Source organism: Mycteria americana, chromosome 7 (genome assembly GCF_035582795.1).
Source record: "Mycteria americana isolate JAX WOST 10 ecotype Jacksonville Zoo and Gardens chromosome 7, USCA_MyAme_1.0, whole genome shotgun sequence".
Lineage (NCBI taxonomy): Eukaryota > Metazoa > Chordata > Aves > Ciconiiformes > Ciconiidae > Mycteria > Mycteria americana.
This window is the reverse complement of record NC_134371.1, coordinates 24,877,564-24,894,842: the sequence shown is the minus strand read 5'-3', so window position 1 is coordinate 24,894,842 and position 17,279 is coordinate 24,877,564. Positions and strand designations below refer to the sequence as shown.

General features: G+C 46.1%; 1 protein-coding gene across 7 annotated transcripts in view; it reads left to right on the top strand.

Annotated features, from left to right (window-relative positions):
• ST6GAL1 (ST6 beta-galactoside alpha-2,6-sialyltransferase 1) overlaps nucleotides 1-17,279 on the top strand; it is a 59,762-nt gene that overhangs the window by 30,449 nt on the left and 12,034 nt on the right. For 6 of the 7 annotated variants that reach the window (XM_075507437.1, XM_075507435.1, XM_075507440.1 and 3 more), the window contains 2 exons: nucleotides 11,472-11,598; nucleotides 12,720-13,401. In XM_075507437.1, coding sequence (XP_075363552.1) covers nucleotides 12,771-13,401 — 631 coding nt within the window. In that variant the 5' untranslated portion in view covers nucleotides 11,472-11,598; nucleotides 12,720-12,770. Of the gene's footprint in view, nucleotides 1-11,471; nucleotides 11,599-12,284; nucleotides 12,432-12,719; nucleotides 13,402-17,279 lie in introns of all 7 variants that reach the window. The other variant, XM_075507436.1, reaches the window with a different exon arrangement.

Genomic DNA, 17,279 nt, shown 5'->3' with positions numbered 1-17,279 from the left:
GTGGTGGGACGTTCAAACATTGGGATACACATTTAGCAAAAGCCACCTGGTTAGTCAATGCTAGGGAATCTGCCGATAGGGCTGGCCCTGCCCAATCAAAACTTTTACGTACTGTAGAAGGGAATAAAGTCCCTGTAGTGCACATAAAAATATGCTGGGGGAGACAGTCTGGGTTACTCCTGCCTCGGGCAAAGGCAAACCCATTTGTGGGATTGCTTTTGCTCAAGGACCTGAGTGCACTTGGTGGGTGATGCAAAAGGGTGGGGAAGTCTGATGTGTACCTCAAGGGGATTTGATTTTGGGTGAAAATAGCCAATGAACTGAATGCTATGATGTTAATTGCTATATAATACTGTATGTCATAACTTTTATGGTTGCTATATGCCATATCAACAGTATTTCAGTAAGAATCACCCAGATTAATGAAGAATGAACTTTGATGAAACCAAGCAAAGTGCAGTGGTGATGGAACCAGAACTGGCTTCAGCATGCAACAATCCAACACCACGCACCATCTCTCCTGCCCTGAAGGACTGTTATGACAGATGGAGCCCTAAGTCCTGCACTAAATGAACTCAATGGACATTTTAGAGGGATGGCCCGTAGACTAAGGGAATTATATCTGTGTGTATCTATCAAAAGACAGGGAAAGTGGTGGTGATTAATTGGGATGTATTAGAAAGGGTAGAACCTAGGCATGATGTAGATGGTATAGAATAAGGGGTAGATACTCTCCTGGTTTTGGCTGGGATGGAGTTAATTTTCTTTCTGGTAGCTGATACAGTGCTGTGTTTTGGATTTAGGATGAGAACAATGTTGACAACACACTGATGTTTTAGTTGTTGCTAAGCAGTGCTTACACTAGTCAAGGACTTTTCAGCTTCCCATGCTCTGCCGGGCGTGCAAGAAGCTGGGAGGGGGCACAGCCAAACTGGCCAAGGGCTATTCCATACCATATGACATCATGCTCAGTATAGAAACTGGGGGGAGCTGGCCAGGGGGCATCGGCCAGGCATTGGCCAGGGGGACGCGAGCGAGCGGCTGTGTGGTGCTTAGTTGCTGGCTGGGGTTAAACCATGGTACCTTCTTTGGGGGTGGGGGAAGCCCCAGCAAAGCACTTCGGCCTTCTGTGTCTGGGCTGTTGAGATGTTATTTGAAAGAATTGGGTGGATTTGGGGATTAGGCTTTCTGAGTGAGAGCAGTGCAGCATGGATTTGATTAACATTGGGGTTGAGGACATCTGCTTCAGTGATGTACTTTGGGTCAGGATTGCGCCATCGAAGCTGACCTGCTGATAGCCCCAACACGTACCGTGTTTCCATCCATACTGGGAAGCAGTTTCTGATCAAAGAGGGTTGGAGTCAGGTGAAACCCAACAAAAAGAAATTTCCCAAGAATGGTCTAACATCTAGTGGTTGCACTAGCTACTTGGGTTACTGCATTTCCCAGCAGCAAGACACCAACAGGTCATAAGGAACACCCCCTCCCACTGCCCTGATTTTTTACATGTGCTTTTTTGAGCTTTCCTTTAGGATTTACTTGGTGAAGAAGATGAAGTCGGGATTGGCAGTGCTATAAAATGGCTGACCTGAGGACAGAGCTGACTGATATGGCAAAATGCTGGACATACTTCAATACTTTAATGGAACCATTTGGTGATGTTATAAAAAGAAATATTGCAGTACAGATAACTTGGGTTTCTCTTGGGGCATGAACTCTGCAAAGTAATGCTGTTATGTGTGTGCTCCTCTCAAGGCCCTCGAGCTCTTATGTGCTAGGAAATGGATCCATTTTTAGCAGTTATGTTTAGAAAACAAGGTGGGGGTGAGAAGTAGGGTATTGTAACTAGTAATGGAAATTATCAGTGGTTGATAATGGCCTCTTCTGAAGCCATCCATCCTAGACATGACAGATGCCCGACTTCTATGTTTGGGGGGACTTTCCTTTGTGAAAGAAGAAGTCTGGTGTCTTTGTGGCCAGGTGGCACTGAGCAGATGGGAAGAGAGCTGTGTGCTTGTGTGCAGGAGTCGAGCTCTTGGCAATAACATCCTCCTCCAATAGCTCATCTCTTCTTCCAGCGAAGTGCTGGCTGGTCCTGGGGGGAGACAGGAATCTTGCATTTCTCTGGGAGACTCAGAGAGCTTTTTTAGGTCATACAAGAGCTCTCTAAGACTGCTGAAATGTGTTGTGCTAAAAACAGTACAAGAGCCAATATTGAATGGAGGAGATACAAAAATGTCTGGGGCCTCCTTTACTGCTTTAGGGAGTAACTTATGTTTTTGTTGGAATTGTCTGTCTAGATCTCTTCCTCCATGCTGTGAGTTGCTACCTGACTTTGATGAAAACACATTTGTGCTGAGATTCATTGGTTGTCTCGCATTTTTTCTGCTTTCTCAGTCACCCCATTCTCTGTTTCGTGCACCTGCTTTGGCGCTGTGCAGCAAGCCCTGCACACTCAGCTGGTCTGCCATCATGCTGTGTGCGAGGCTTGCACTCTCAGCCTGTGCTGTGTGCACATGCGTGTCTGCAGTGCCTTCAGAGGCCGCTCTCCGGTGTGTCTGGCGCAAGCGAGCAGGAGGGTGGCTGGCCGTGTTTCTCCCCTGGCACTATGCAAACCCAGGAAGATGGCCCACTGTTAGTGACACCCTGGGAGACCAATATCCTGCAGACTTCAGGAACCATTGCTGCTGTGGGTAGTGACAAAGTTATTCCTGTCTGCTTGTGCCGGTAAGGCAGTGCTGCGGGGCTGGCAGAATGGGTTGGCATCCTTTGTAATGGAAGCACAAGCTCCGGTGTGCATGAAATTTCTGTGGCCTTAAATAGCAGAGGGGAGACAGCAGCCTGCTTCAAGGGGACGTGTGTGGTTCAGATCCATGGTGGATCCATCTAGTTGGCATCTGCAAGCTCTGCTGCTGGACTTATTTCTGAAGTGCCGACCATAGCAAGCGAGTGATGTGTTTGGGGACAGAAGCTGGGTAGTGCTTTCCAGGCTTTACAACTCGTTTTCTGATAGAGGGGAAAAGCAGGCTAAAAACTTGGAGTAGGAGATACTAAAGAGAGTGGAGAGACACTAAAATGGCCTTTATTGCCTTTTTGGCCTCTCTGAACCCTATTTTGATTTTACAAGCATCATGTTTTTCTCCCTCCAGCAACTGTGTAGATTTGTTGCACTTCAGATCACTTGATATCATGCCCATAACCACACAGATCCATCATTGGGATGCTGTCAGGGTGTGTAAGTGGGGAAGAAAAAGGGAGTTCTTTGGATAGGTTGTACCTGGCACCATGAAGCTGCCAGATGCATGGCACGCTCTGTTTGGGAGCTTATAGCTGGAGCTGGTGCTAGGCTGTGCCAGGTCCTCCATCCCACCAAAGGGTAGGTGTTGTACGCCGTTTTGAGAGGCACCTGTTTGCTCCTGCAAAGCATTCTCCATGCTGGATCCTTAAGCAGAGGACATAGTCTTAGGTTTGGGTAGGAGGTACCATTGAACCTGTTTTTCTTTCCTACATGTCTGGGGGGATGCTGAGGGAAGAAAATAGCAAGGAGGTTTTAAATGAAGGCTTTATCGGGAAAGTTTCATTAATGTTTTCTGGTTTTGTAAATACATATGTGAAACTTTGAGGGGGAAGGAGTGTCTTAAGCTCTTTAAATATATCTAGGTGCCCAGATTTGTGCTATACGTTTATATTGCCTATGATTTATAAAATTGAATTTTATTCAGGCAAGGTTACTTCCCTGGCAGTGTTCTTGTGGGCTTACTGACGGTAGATACATTTGAAATGATGCTACAAGGCGATAGTGTTACCAGATTAATAAATCAGACTTGTGTTTAAAAAATAGAGCAGAACTTGCTGTTATTAACGTCTGAAGTCCAGCCATGCCATGAGCTCCCTGCCCGAGGATGTGACTTGCTGACATGCCTTGGCAAAATGTGTATTTGACATCTGCTACTGCAAATATTTTGACTTCTGAGAACCTGGTTGCTGCTTCAACAGTGAGCGATATCCAGAACTTTGGGGTATATGGATTCCTCTGTACCTGCTACCTTGGCTGCTCTGCTGCAGGCTGACACTGAACTTGGACCAGAGTTTCCTCGACAGCTTGTGTTAAGCTATACCCAGCTTTCCTCTGGTCATTTGAGTCTCGGTTTAACCGGTGGAACTGATGATGCGTGGTAGAAGTGGTATCAATTTAGCTTACCTAACACTGTGACTATGGAGAGTGAAAGCAAGCATTTTTGGCTTGTGGAAAAACATCTGATTATTGTAATGTGTGTTTTTTCCGCCTCCTTTTCTGTCAGAGACAAAATAGTTAACTGTAATTTTGATGTTTCCATTTGTCTTCCATGCCTCACATTCCTTGCATAGAAAAGAACTATTTTGATTTTTGCCAGATTGTAATTGAAATGCTTGTTAAATAAGTTTTCTTACAATTTCTCTGAAAGTTATTTGCTTTGATGGGCTCTAATGGGTGTCCATTCTAATATTCTCTTTATTGCCATTGGGACGTGCCTTTTTTCTCAGCACATGATACTTTTTGATGAACACTCTGGACGTCTGTATGTCTCTCTTACATTATAAAGTATGCATTTCTTAGTGAAAACCAATTTATTTTAAATGTAATGCAAGAAGTGTTTTGCTTAACATAGAGGGGTTTGAATAGTGCTTTCTGAAGTCAATGGGCAGAATTCCCATTTTATTTCTGTCTTCCAGTGAAGTTGGCATGGTGGAGCGCTGCTGTTGAGTGCCAGCCCTGCCATCCCCCACAGGGATGAGCTCTGGGTATGAAGAAGAAAACCAAATCTCAGTGGTGCTGCTGGACTGAAAACTAGCAATGGTGGATGCACAGCTCTGCAAGTTTATTTCACTGTCTTAGGTTAAATTGAATTAGATTCTTCTCTGAGCAAGTCGTAAAGGGTTATTGCATTGTCCTTGAGGAGACAGAAAGACATCACACCCACCTGCAAAAGGCTGATGTAAGAGAAATATTATCCTGAAAGGTAGCGTAGCTGCAGCTGGCACAAAGTGTATTTATTGTCTTGGGCCATGGCATACCAATTACATGTCTTGGCGTGCAGTAATATTTGCAGAGGCATTAAGTGTTGACCTGCCACATACTGCTAATTTCCCTCTCATTTTGAAAGATAAATGTCATAGAGAAACACATGATTGGGGGGAATGAGGAAGTGATTTGTTTGATTTGAAGGTGTAATGTTCCATGTAAAGTAAATAGTCCTAAATGGTCCTAAATAGTCCACCCTGGTCTTTAAAGCTGGGGTGGGGAGATTTTTACTGTTGACTTCAGTGTGGGAACGGTTATTATAAAGCTGACTGGTAATGAAAACCTCACTTGTAAAGTCATGACCCTGGAGGATCCTGGGTATGGGAGGAGAAGCAGTGCTTTTGGGAACTGGTGCTGTTCATGCATGGTATGATGCACTTTCTTTCTCTTTCTTCAATTTGAACATGAAACTGGCAATTTTAGAAATTGAAAAGGTTTGTTACCAGCAGAGGTCTCCAAATATCTCACTGAGTGAGGCTCTCATGGGCATGTGCCCATCATGAAATGGCTTCTGTATTGAATTGCACTCTGAAAGCTCCTGTGGTGGCTGTCTGACCGCATCCGAGCAGGACCATGCTGCCAGAGCCCAGGGCTCGCCTGTGGCACTCTGGTACCCCACAGAGGTGAGGTCTCTTTCCTGTCCATTACTGTTAACAAGGAATATTTGGCAGGTGTCTGTCGGTGGGGTAGGAAGTGGGGTTTTGTAATGGAGAGGTGCCGGTCCTACCAGCCGAGAGCTTGGTCCTCTTCCAGAGCTCATAAACGCACAGTCCCTCTGGGCGAGTAACCCACCAAGCAAGAAACACATATATGGTATTCTCCAGTCTTCGATTATCAGTGGCATCCCTTGATAGTTATTTTTTCCTGTCCTAAGAGTTAAATTGTCCTTCCATCTTCATGTGCCTGCAAAGGAGCCTGCAGTATCCCATTTCTCCCTTAGCCAGCAGGGTTAGGGACTGTTACTGCTGGTCTAGGGCGATGGTTAGAGCTTGTGGCTTTGCAGAAGAAGATACGCTTTTTGATGTTAACTGCTTTCCTGACAGTGTTGGAGTGAAGGGTGGTAATGTGATACACTTGTCGGACCTGAAGGTCATCCCTCTATGGATGCCAGTCTCTGAACAGGTAGGCAAAGGGACAGGAGGACCGTCCCTTTTACAGTCACCAGCTGTTAGAGCAGCATGGCAGTGCTGTAACACTGTTGAATCCCTCCCTTCCTCTCTTGGTACATTGGTGTTGAAGATGGTCCCTGCACGTGCGTGTTTGTGTCCACTCCTAGTCTGGACAGGAGCACAACAGCAAACAGAGGCTCACTTCTTGGGAAAGCTGCTTCTCAGCCCTGTGGGTGCTGCTGGGTATACTGCTTCTTGCTGCAGCCATAACCGCTGGCATGTCCTTAACTGCATGGGTTACCTGGTTCAGATGCCCTGGAGCGGATTTGTCGTTGCGTATGTCATACTTGCTAACGTAAAGTGGTTTATCAGAGCTGAGCTCCAACAGCTCCAAGCATGCACTTCATTTAAGACCGTGCCTTGGTATGGGCTGTCCTGGGGCCAGAGCTGTGCAGGCATCCTGCCAGGATGGCGGCAGCTAGAGATGGGAAGCCACAGAAGCACTGGTCACCTCTTGCCTTGGGTCTGTGGCCAATGGTGACTGTGTGGTTCTGCAGGTGCCTGGCGAAGCATCTGTGGTGAGTGAAGGCAAAACTACTGCTGTTTAATTAGGGCAGAAGGGGAGGCAATGTGCTGCTACGCAGAGCCACCCTCCAAAAACAACACAGGACCTCAGAAAAAAGGGAGAATAAAGGGCTGACACAGCCAGAAATGAAGGCTTCTGCCTTTATTAAATCCCAATGTTTGTTGACACATAAAACCAAAATGAAACACATGCTTAAACTTTCCCCTGTGCCTCCCCCCAGAATCTGCCTTTTTTGTTCTCCTGGAGGATTTTTTTCAGCTGTGACAGCAGCATATTTTTTCTGGCACATGCAGAAATTTTTAATGCAGGCAGGACTAATGGAATGATTTATTTCATTAGCAAGTGACTTGTATAGCTCCTCAATGCATCATCTGAAATTTAACCATGTTCCTCACTTAAAAAGCTTCTTTTCCTCATTCTCCACGTAGAAATATCTCATTCTCCACTTTATAGGCATAATAAGGCAGGCATTATAGAATAGGTGGATGTGATCCCTGCATGTGCCTGTCTCCAGGGGTTGCATCTCTCAAATTGTCATTTAAATTAAATTAAAGGTGTTATTTGACATGGTTGCATTTCAGAGAGACTCTGGTGGGATCCATTGCTTCAGACCAGTAAACATAAAAATAACTAACACCTGTAGAGTATGTAAGAATTAATGGAGAAGTCTCATCTGTTTGCAGAAGAGTCATTTCAAATCTATCTGCCTGCTTCCTCCTTCTCTCACTTTCAGAAGTTAGTGAACCTGGAGAGAGGGAAACAGCACGCTTGAATTTTCAAGGTTTTGGTGAGACTGCTCAGGAAGAGCTTCAGGAAAAAAAAGAAAAACCTAAGCTGTTGTGGGATAAGAAAGTTCCTGTCCTGGATTAGTGACTGACTAGCAGGTAGGAAACCGAGCAGTCAGGTTTCACAACGTCACAGAAGTCCCACAGGGATTTGCTCTGAGATCTCCACTGCTGAGCAGCGATAACAGATCTGCACAGGAGAGGAGGAAGGGCTAAGTTATGGGCCTGGCTGGCTTTGTCTTCAGAGGGCTGCCAGGACCAGAGAAAACACCGAGCAGCCGTAGAGGGATCTGGTGATCCTGGGTGGCTGGGCAGCGCAACGGCAAAGGAAGCCTGTGCTAGCAGGGATAAGATAATGCTCTTCAGTAGTATTTTATTCCTGCCCTTGGCCCTGTGCTGGGGACAATTCTTAGCGAGTCAGTGCTGTTTGCAAAATATCCTGAAGTCATTACCAACAGCCTAGAGCTCAGGGCTTGGAAATGGTCAGGAAGGGAAATAGAGGTGGAGGAAGTTTTGGAAGGAGAACAAAGCAGCCCTGTTTTTATGTTGCTGCCAAACCACATGGCCTGAGCATGTGCAGCTGGGACGTCCCGGTGTGCCTTCCTCAAGGGATGTTCACTGGCTGCCGACGGTGCCAGGGAAGTTGACCAAGAGAGTCAGAGGTATGGAAAAGCTGCTGTGCAAGGAGGGATTGGAACAAGTGGGATTTAGCCTGCAAAAGCAGCGAGTGGGGAAAGGAGGGTGTTAGGAGAGGTGGTGCAACCATGAACAATGTGCAGAAAATGAAGGCAGAAGGATTACTGTCAGTGTGATCGGGTTTGCCGGTGTGAAGCGGAGAGAGGAGGGGTTGTCTCTACATGGTGCGCGATTGCAGAATTCATTGCCTCAGGCTGTTTGGGAAATGTGAGTGGTTTCAAGAAGCAATTAAATGTGCAGAAGATGGGCATTGGTACAGCTGATGACACAGCTTTTTGGAAGCTGTGTGCATTTACTGGAAGAGAAATATATTCATATGTTTGTCTGTACTTACATGGTTTCTCTGTGTATCTGCTGTCAGTCACTATAGGAGACAGATGAGGGCTTGATAGACTTTTTGTTTAATGAGGTGAAGACACTGTTAGCAGTTTTAGGGTAAATCTGCTGTGGGCTGTGGAAATGGGGATTGCCTGGTGTTCCTCACCAGGACACTGCTGGCTGCAGCTCCCTGGGTGGATAGCAGCGTCTGGGACGCGAGAGGCGGCAGACACTCTTCTGTACTTTCACACTCTTCTGTACTTTGATGATTAAGACCTGAGTCCAGTGAGATACTTGGACAATAAAAGTTAAGTATAAGAGTGTGTGGACAGGATATAATTCCCTGACCACCTTGAAGATACTGCATCACTCACTTGTTCTCTGCACAGGATTAATTTACCCCCAGAGGACTTGCTGTGTGGGCTTAGCCTGCCTGCCAGCCTGCCAGGCAGTGCTGCACCCCTCAGCCATGTCAGGCTCTAGGTTTCAAGAAGCCAGCAACTATTTGTTTAAGTATTTTTATAGGTTTGGGGGATTTTTTTGTCCTTTCTTTCTTAGTACTCATAGCTGACACCTTGTGCTTTGTGTAGGGGATAAGTTTCCATCACCTCCAGAAGAGCACATTTGTACTAACTGCTGCAATACAGAAGCGCACACAAGCAACTTATGTAAAGGTGTGGAAAGAGAGCACCACTTGTGGGCTATCCGACCTTGCCTGGAAGAGCAACTGCCTTCCCGTTCCACAGAAGAGGTTTGGTGGCAGAATGCTTGAGAGGGACCTCATGCTAGGACACTACTTGTGCAAATAAAATAAAATCATATCATGTGAAGTAATTGTAATAATTAAACTGAACCGCAGTGAATCCATGGTGAGCAAAAGGTACCTTGAAACGTTGTGGCTCTGCTAAAACGTACTTGCTTGCAGAACCTACTTTGCCAACTTAAAAATCAAAGCAAAATAACTGTTCACGTTGCAGCAGCGTGCGCAGTCCTCAAAGGCGGGGATCACGTGCTGAGTGCTGAAGGTGAGTTTTCCAGGTTCCTTTGTGTGGCCCGGGGAGGAGAGGAGGTGTTCTGTCTTGTTGGGCATCCTCTACTTTGTGGCATCAGGAGGAGTGTCCTAGCAGGAACTTACAATGAGCTGTAAGGTTGTTCTACTGTGATGAATCTGCCACTCCTCTAGATTATCCTAGCCACAGGAAACAAAAGCTGATGGTACTGAGATGTGCCTGCTATCACCTACACCTGGAAACCCCTCAGGAGAGGCTTCTGAAGTGAAAAGCATGGCAGAGCCCTCCAGGGGCTGGAGCGAAGAGCTCCGCTCTGCACGGCAGCGGGGCAGCTGGGGCACCTCCTGTGGCGTGAAAGCTCTGTCCTGCCTGCGCAGAAGATCTTGGTTGAGTTTCCTGGAAGCCAGACCCTCATCTTGTGTAAAGAAGTACAGCATGGATAAAGTCAGGTTGGGAGCTGCACAAAGCGTGGTTGGAAGGAGGTGTCTCAGAGTTTTGTGCTAAGCTAACACTGGACAACTCTATTTTGGCGTTTCTCTCTCTCTCGATTTGGAAAACATTGCTGTCCAAGTGTGGTTTGCTCACAGAGCCTCTGACAGTGTGGAGGCTGACTCAGCGGTGCTATCCCCTTTAGCAAATGGCTTTTGCAGTCTCCTGCCTTCATGTGGCTCTTTCTGTTCCCGAGGGCACCAGGCAGACACTGAACGGGCTGGCCCACCACGGTCTCCAGCTGTGGAGGAGACAGGGGAGAGGCAGGGGTGAGAGTGTCTTGCAGAGACCACAGCAGAAGAGGAACTGTAAACAGCATGGGGAACCTTGCATTAACTACTTACAGAAGAGAGCACAGTGATGTCCTGCATCCCCTCCTGGCACCCCCCCCTTTCCCCAGCCTGCTGTACCTCTGCATCTGAAACCATATGGGCCAAAAAGACTTCAGCGTGCCTTTCTAGCACTTGCTTCTCAAGCAAATGAAAAGTGAGATGGTCTGTCAAGGCAGGGGAAATTATTTCAATAAAAGCTAGAATTACTTGTGCTTCTTGAATCTTTTTTTTGTTAAGAACTGGAGGTAGAACAACGTTTGCTTTTTAATTGTGGGGTGCTCTGTAAGGAATCAAGTTGAATTCCTTAAGAGAGTTAAAAGAAAATATAAGTAGTCAGCATCAGGATGCTTTAATAATTTAGTATTTAATCCTCTGAAGGGTAGCATTTGTAATTTAGCTTATGTAGCATTGTACCGACTCAGAGTTCCTGCAAAAGCAAGCTACTTCTTGAATTGTATAATACTGTGAAATCTCCCTTTCTCTTGCTGCATTTCCGTGGTAGAGTGAAGCTGTAAAGTCTAAAATATATTTGTCTATTTTGTGAAGACCTGTGGATTAAGATATATGTTATAAGCAACTTTTCATGTGACTCACTTGCTCCAAAAAAGCAGGGAGTCTTCTCTGCTACTGCATTTGAGGAAGAGTGCATGAATTGCCCAAGAATAGTCAGTAAGATATTTCCCTAGGAAAAGTTAGCTTTTTCTTTCCTCTCCCCTGTTCATTGTGTTAAGCATCAGCATTGGGATTTTTCCTTCACTGTATTACGGGTGTATTCACTGCTCAGAGCCTTCTCCACAGAGAAGGCTGTTGGTCTGGTGGGAGCATAGAGCAGGCAGCCTGCGAACCGGTTCCTGCTTTAGCTGAGAGTAGATTTCAGACTAAGAAGGAAAATGCCCATTTTGAGTGGGCATTTAAGCGTCTGAAAGGCTTATGTGGTGTTAATGTGTTCGCTGCTGGCCCTTCTATGCCTGGGTAACAGCTTTTTCTGGCACCGCAGGGCTTATCTGAGGAAATACTTGCTCATCCCCAGAACCGCGAAGTTCTTCCATAATAGGGTTTTTTTTATTTCCCTCTTTTTTTGCAGATGTTTCTTGAACTCTTCAGTGCATCACAAAATTGTTTTGGTTTGGGATATCCTGCTTAAACCCTTGGAAGAAAATCCGCCAACAGCAAAAATGACTTGAGTTGGAGAACTGCTGCTTTATCCACAGGTAGTGTGTTGGTAGCTCAGTAACTTCTCAATACCACAGCTTAGCACTGCTTGCTTTCAGCAAGTTGCTCAGGGAGGGAGTTGTCACTAGTGCCTCTCTAGGATGGATAGTGATCTGCATGTGTTTGTCTCCTGAGGAGCACTGGGCCACCTGCTGTCTCTATACCACTCCCATGTTCTTGGATGCATCCTGGAGCAGCCACATAGGAAATGAGCAGCTACCCTCCTGTCTTCTGTTGTCCTGTGTGTTGATCACGAGGCAGTTATGCCTCAGCATATGTTTCCTCCAGCAGCCCCTTGCGCTGCCTAGGTTGAGCTGCCCTTTGGGCACTTCTGCTATTGAATTGCCCCTGTTTATAACATGATGGGAGCTGGAGGTGTCTGCTAATACGAGGTAGCACAAAAAAGGGCAGGCAATGCTGTACAACAGGTTCTGGCTTTGCTTTCTCCAGGGGTGACATACCTTGAGTAATGTTTATCAGAGTGCATTTATGAGCCCAAACATGCCTCAAACCCTACTGTGGATTAATTGGCTCCCAGCAGCTGTTTAGTGAGGTTTCATGTTGGGAGTGCACTCAGCCCACTGCAGGCTTGCAGAAGTTTCCTATGAAGTCACCAAGTGTGTCAGTACCAGGCTGGTGAAGCTCCTGGTGTTCATGAACTCACAGCTTTTTTTTTTTTCCACAGTTATATGCCTTATTATGTGCTTTGTTAGTGTTCATGCCTATGGTCAAATAGAAGCTCAGTTCTGGAAATGCTAGTGGTGGGATTTGGATATTGGCTGGCTGAGGTGGGAGGTGAAGGAAAACAAAGTGGAGACTTACCCTACCGCTGGTATGATACTGGCTGTGTTAAACTTGACTGTCGCTTGTGGAAGGGAATAGAAGAATGGTTTGAGTGGCCTCAGGTCACTGTTACATGGTATGCAATGGCTAATAGCCAGCTCAAGCTATCCATTTGATGTTTGAGATGGTGGACTTTGAAATGAGATCTTTAAATGACCTGAAATTTTAAAATTGCCCCTCTCTTCTCTCTCTCCCCTCCCATTGCCCACACACTGATATTTATATATATGCATGCCTGTGCATGCAGCCCTGACTGAGATGTGTTCCTCTCCCCCAGGACCAGCTTCCTGCCCAGTGTTCAGTGTCCCATTTGGATGCAACGTACACTATGGTTCACATCAATGTGTTGAAAAAACTCCTGTTTGTTCTTGTGGTGATACTGGTAGCTCTGATGGTTTGCCTGTGGAGAGAGACAAAAAGAAGCTACTACGTTCCTTTCAAGACCGAGAGCGATGATTTGCAGGTTCACAGGACTTTGGAAAAATGGAACCCACTTAAATCACAGAGCCTCTTCCCTGAAGCAGCCAGTGAATTGGGTCAGATACCCAAAACTTGGTTTAGTAACCTAAACAAAGTAAAAGGCAGCACCTCTGGAACAGCCGAAAAGTCCAAGAAAGCAGCAGACTCTGTGAAGGTATGGGATGAGGACAGTTCATCCAGAAATCTCATACCCAGACTGCAGAAGGTCAGAAAAAACTACTTGTCCATGAACAAGTACAATGTGACTTACAACGGAAAGAGGAATGCTGCTAAACTCAGCCCAGAGAAGCTGCTCTGCCAGCTACGGGACAGGGTGAACGTGACCATGATACAGGGATCGGATGGTCCTTTTGGTACCTCTGAATGGCAGCAATACCTACCAGGGAAAAGCCTCAATGAAACAGTGGGCCGCCTGGGTCGCTGTGCTGTTGTGTCCTCAGCAGGGTCTCTGAAATCATCTCACTTGGGACAAGAGATAGGTTGGTATCTTTCTATTCACATAAATTCAAATAACATTGTTTTATAACTTATGCTGAATAGAAGTAACCTACTGTCACACTGTTACCAGTAAGTCTCTGCTGTGGTCACAAAGGTCTTTAAAATAAGCTGAAATATTATCCTCAACTTCTTCTAAAGTTAGTGAACATTACAGCCTACGAGGAGATGGGAGTAATGATCAGACACTCCCGTCCTCTCTGAGTGTACACACCACACAGTGTAGGCTGCCTTACGATGCCCTACATCACAGTGCCTGTGAGCCTTAGACCTTGGACAGACCAAAATGGGCAAGCCCCAAGGGAGTGGAAGGGGTTGGGTTGAGCTGAGAGGGCATGACTTATGTGCCAGTAGTTCTATTCCAGCTAGTCCTTCCAATTTTTGTGATTGTGTTGGCATCACCAGAGGGTCGCACTAATGTTGGATACCAGGGAGAGGTCTTGGTTCCTCAACTGTTTGTTTCTTGAGAGGACTCACAATGGCTTGAATAATGCCAATGTGCTCATTCCACAGTCAACAGTCAGAACTTTTTCATTTAGAAAGACTTCTTCAGCGAAGAAGTAAAAGAAAACACTAAAGGGAAAAAAACACCACTAGACACAGCCCTGAGCAATCTGCTCTAGTTACCCAGCGTTGAGCAGAGGGGCTGGACGCAGACAGTCTTCAGAGGTCCCTTCCAACCTCAATGATGCTGTAATTCTTGCTCATGGCTTTCCAAAAGTGGCACTGCTTCATTCTGAACCATAGGGCTGTGGCTGAGTTTGAATGGCCCAGAAGACCATGAAAATACTTTACAGGGCTTTATTTTATCTCTTCTTTAGACAAAGTTTGGCGATGCTTTGGAAAGTCTTATCTGGCCATATTTATCTGAGGTTAATGCATTAATTAATAAATGCTGAAACGTGGGTCTTGTACTGTGGATTATAAAGCAGCATGTTTTGATACCAAAGCATTTTTTGTCTTTAAGAAAGCAGTATGCAGGGCAAACCAACTCTCCAGCCGTCAAGTCAGGATTTTGTGCCTGGCAGAAAATTCTCCTATGCCTGCAGTTCCCTCAGCTTTCTTCATTAATTGTTGTTTGAGGCTCAGTTAAGATTCACACTTTGCTGAAGTGCAGCTTCACTGCTGAAATTTTAAAGCCTATGGGTGTTCTCTCCAGTGGAAATTGTTTGCAGACTTCAGTGTGTCTGTAATTTGTCTGTTGGATCAGGTCCCTTTGGGCTGCACTGAGCTGGAAGTAGCCTTCATTCTGTGAAACAGGTAGATAGCCCTTTAATACTTCATTCGTGAACAACCTGGGCAAAGTGTTCAGAATCATAGTCCCCAGATGCTTGTGGGAATGTCAGGGTTTTCTTCTGGTAATTCCTCAAAAGTTCACCCCCAAACTCGTGTGTGCTCCACAGAGCAGGTGGGCAGGTGCTAGAATGAAGATGAACAGTCTGAAGTCTGTTAAAATGCTCTGAAAGATGTGATGAAAAAGGTAGTGGTGGTACTAACCAGGATAGCGTTGCCTCCTGGTAAAAATTACAGGTGGAGGTTGGTTGATGTAATTGTTTCCGCCTCTTACAAGTGTTTGAGGCCAGGTAGGTCAAGACTTGGGAAGCCAGTTCTGACTTTTTCTTTGTATTTAGGTGCCTCTTGAAGTTCAATAGCTAAAGGTTTCCACAGAAGTGACCTTCTGTTGAACGCTCTCCTCTGACACAGCTGGCTTGTGCCCAAGGGTAACTTTGTTAGACTCCAGCACACTAATAAAACTGCTCGCTTCTCCATAAGAAGACCCTCTCAAGAGCTGAGGATGGTGTTTACGGTGTGTTGTAATGCAGTCCATGCAAGCACTGGATTTTGTGTCAGAGCAGCTGAGAAGTGCAATGGGCTGTGCTCCGGCAGTGGCACAGCTGAGAAGACGTCAGACGTGGAAAGCTATTTCATTGTTCCTAGGGCCAGTCTCTGAGCCTGTTCCCAAAACTGAAGCACCAGTTTGTTCCAGATCACAAAGGATGGGTACTAGAAAGGTCACTGTGTAATGTGCCTGAGGTGAATGCCACTAACCCCTGCTGGTGTCCCTGGCTTGCGTTCCTTGCACCTGGATCACAGACTTTAACCTTTCTGCTCAAGCAATTGTCTCTGCTAGTGATTCTGCAGTTTTGGGCACTTCCAGCCTTCAGCTGGACAGGGTGAATGTCAAAGGATTCAGGAGTATTCAATGTATTTATGTACGGTTTTTTCCCAGTTTTGACCTGACATATTTCCATGTAGGAAAAGCCATGGTTTTGTTGGAGGAAGGTGCCAAAAAGGTACTACGTCTGACAGGCTTGAAATGAAGCATTTGCTTAGATAAGCATGATGGATTGCTGAATTATTATTCCTTCAATGGCCAGAAAATATTTGTTCTGTATAATCGCATTAAGATGCTACATGAGCAATTAGTCAATGTAAGGGAGGCTGACAGAGCAGAACGGGGAGAAGCTTGTAAACAAGCGCTGTGTTTCTTACTGGCTCTTGGTGTTATTGGAGGTTATGAATTGCCAGTGAAAAATCTGACATGGGAAATACTGGGTGCAGCACAACCACCTGGAGACAGACTGCTTCAGAGCCCCAGCTATCCTGCCTGTGCAGTCATTAAACTCCATTTTTAAATGCAAATTTAAGGCGTAATAAATGCTTGGTGTCTGGCTGAAGGTACATGGGGAAATTATAACATTGTACTCCATTGATGCAAGGTAGGATGTGGAGTTTAAGGGTCTGTAATGGTAACTACAGAGCTTCTTCCCAGCGTGAACATGGGTTTTTTTTGGAAACATCACCTTTCTGGGTTTCCTGTGTTGCTTTGGAAGGGCTCTAAACAAGATCCACTTGTCTAGGAGAATAAAATAGCTGAGAAACTAGTCTCTGCTGTGAGTGATTACTGATTCTCCAGCATTGCTTGTGAGAACACCCCTGTTTTCAAGAAAAGACCTGGTTCTGGACCAGCGAGCCCTTCAGCCGTGGCTGGGGACTCAGCAATTCCCCATAGACCACAGCTGCAGCTGGTGTGAGCGGTGGTCGTGTGGCCTCAGCATGAAGGCAGAGAAGCTGGTCCTGCTCCCGCAGCTGAACACCTCTGATCACATAAAAGGTTTCCTATCCAAATCTAGTCAGTAGGAATGGAGAAGCCGGGATGCTAGGGTGACGGGCACGTACACCCTCTGTGCCACAGCAGCAGCCTGGCTCCGTGGCATTACGGCAGTGTGGCCAGCTGCGCCGAGGCAGAGGAGAGTGCTGGAGGATGCTGTGCTATCTTAAGAGATGATGCCAGCAGAGGAAAATGCAGTGACACAGCCCAAGGCATGTAACAAGCCGTGCCTGTTAAATCCACAGCAGTGGTTTTATTTCTGTACCGTGAGAGGTACGCTGGCAGGCTGAAGCCAGTTTCATTTTCCACTGTGGTTGTTATACATTTCTCAGGCTGGTCAACCTCCAGGCTGCAAGAGAGGACGCTAGCTTGCAATTATTTCTGAATTCCTTAGCTTGCAGCCAGCCACATGGTAAATTAATTGTATTATCAATCTATCTCCTGGTAAAGTGTTTGGAAGGAAGAAGAAGGAGAGGGAGGGAGATGCCACGCTCCTCTGTGCAGAGCAAATGCTAGGGCTGCGCTCTCAGCTGACCAGCAGATCATAGGCTGAGCAGCTGAGGGAACTGGGATTGTTTAGTCTGTAGAACTGGAGGCTCAGGGGAGACTTATCACTCTCTACAACTACCTGAAAGGAGGTTGTAGTGAGGTGGGTGTTGGTCTCTTCTCCCAAGTAACTAGTGATAGGATGAGAGGAAATGGCCTCAAGTTGTGTCAGGAGAGGTTTAGACTGGATATTAGGAAAAATAC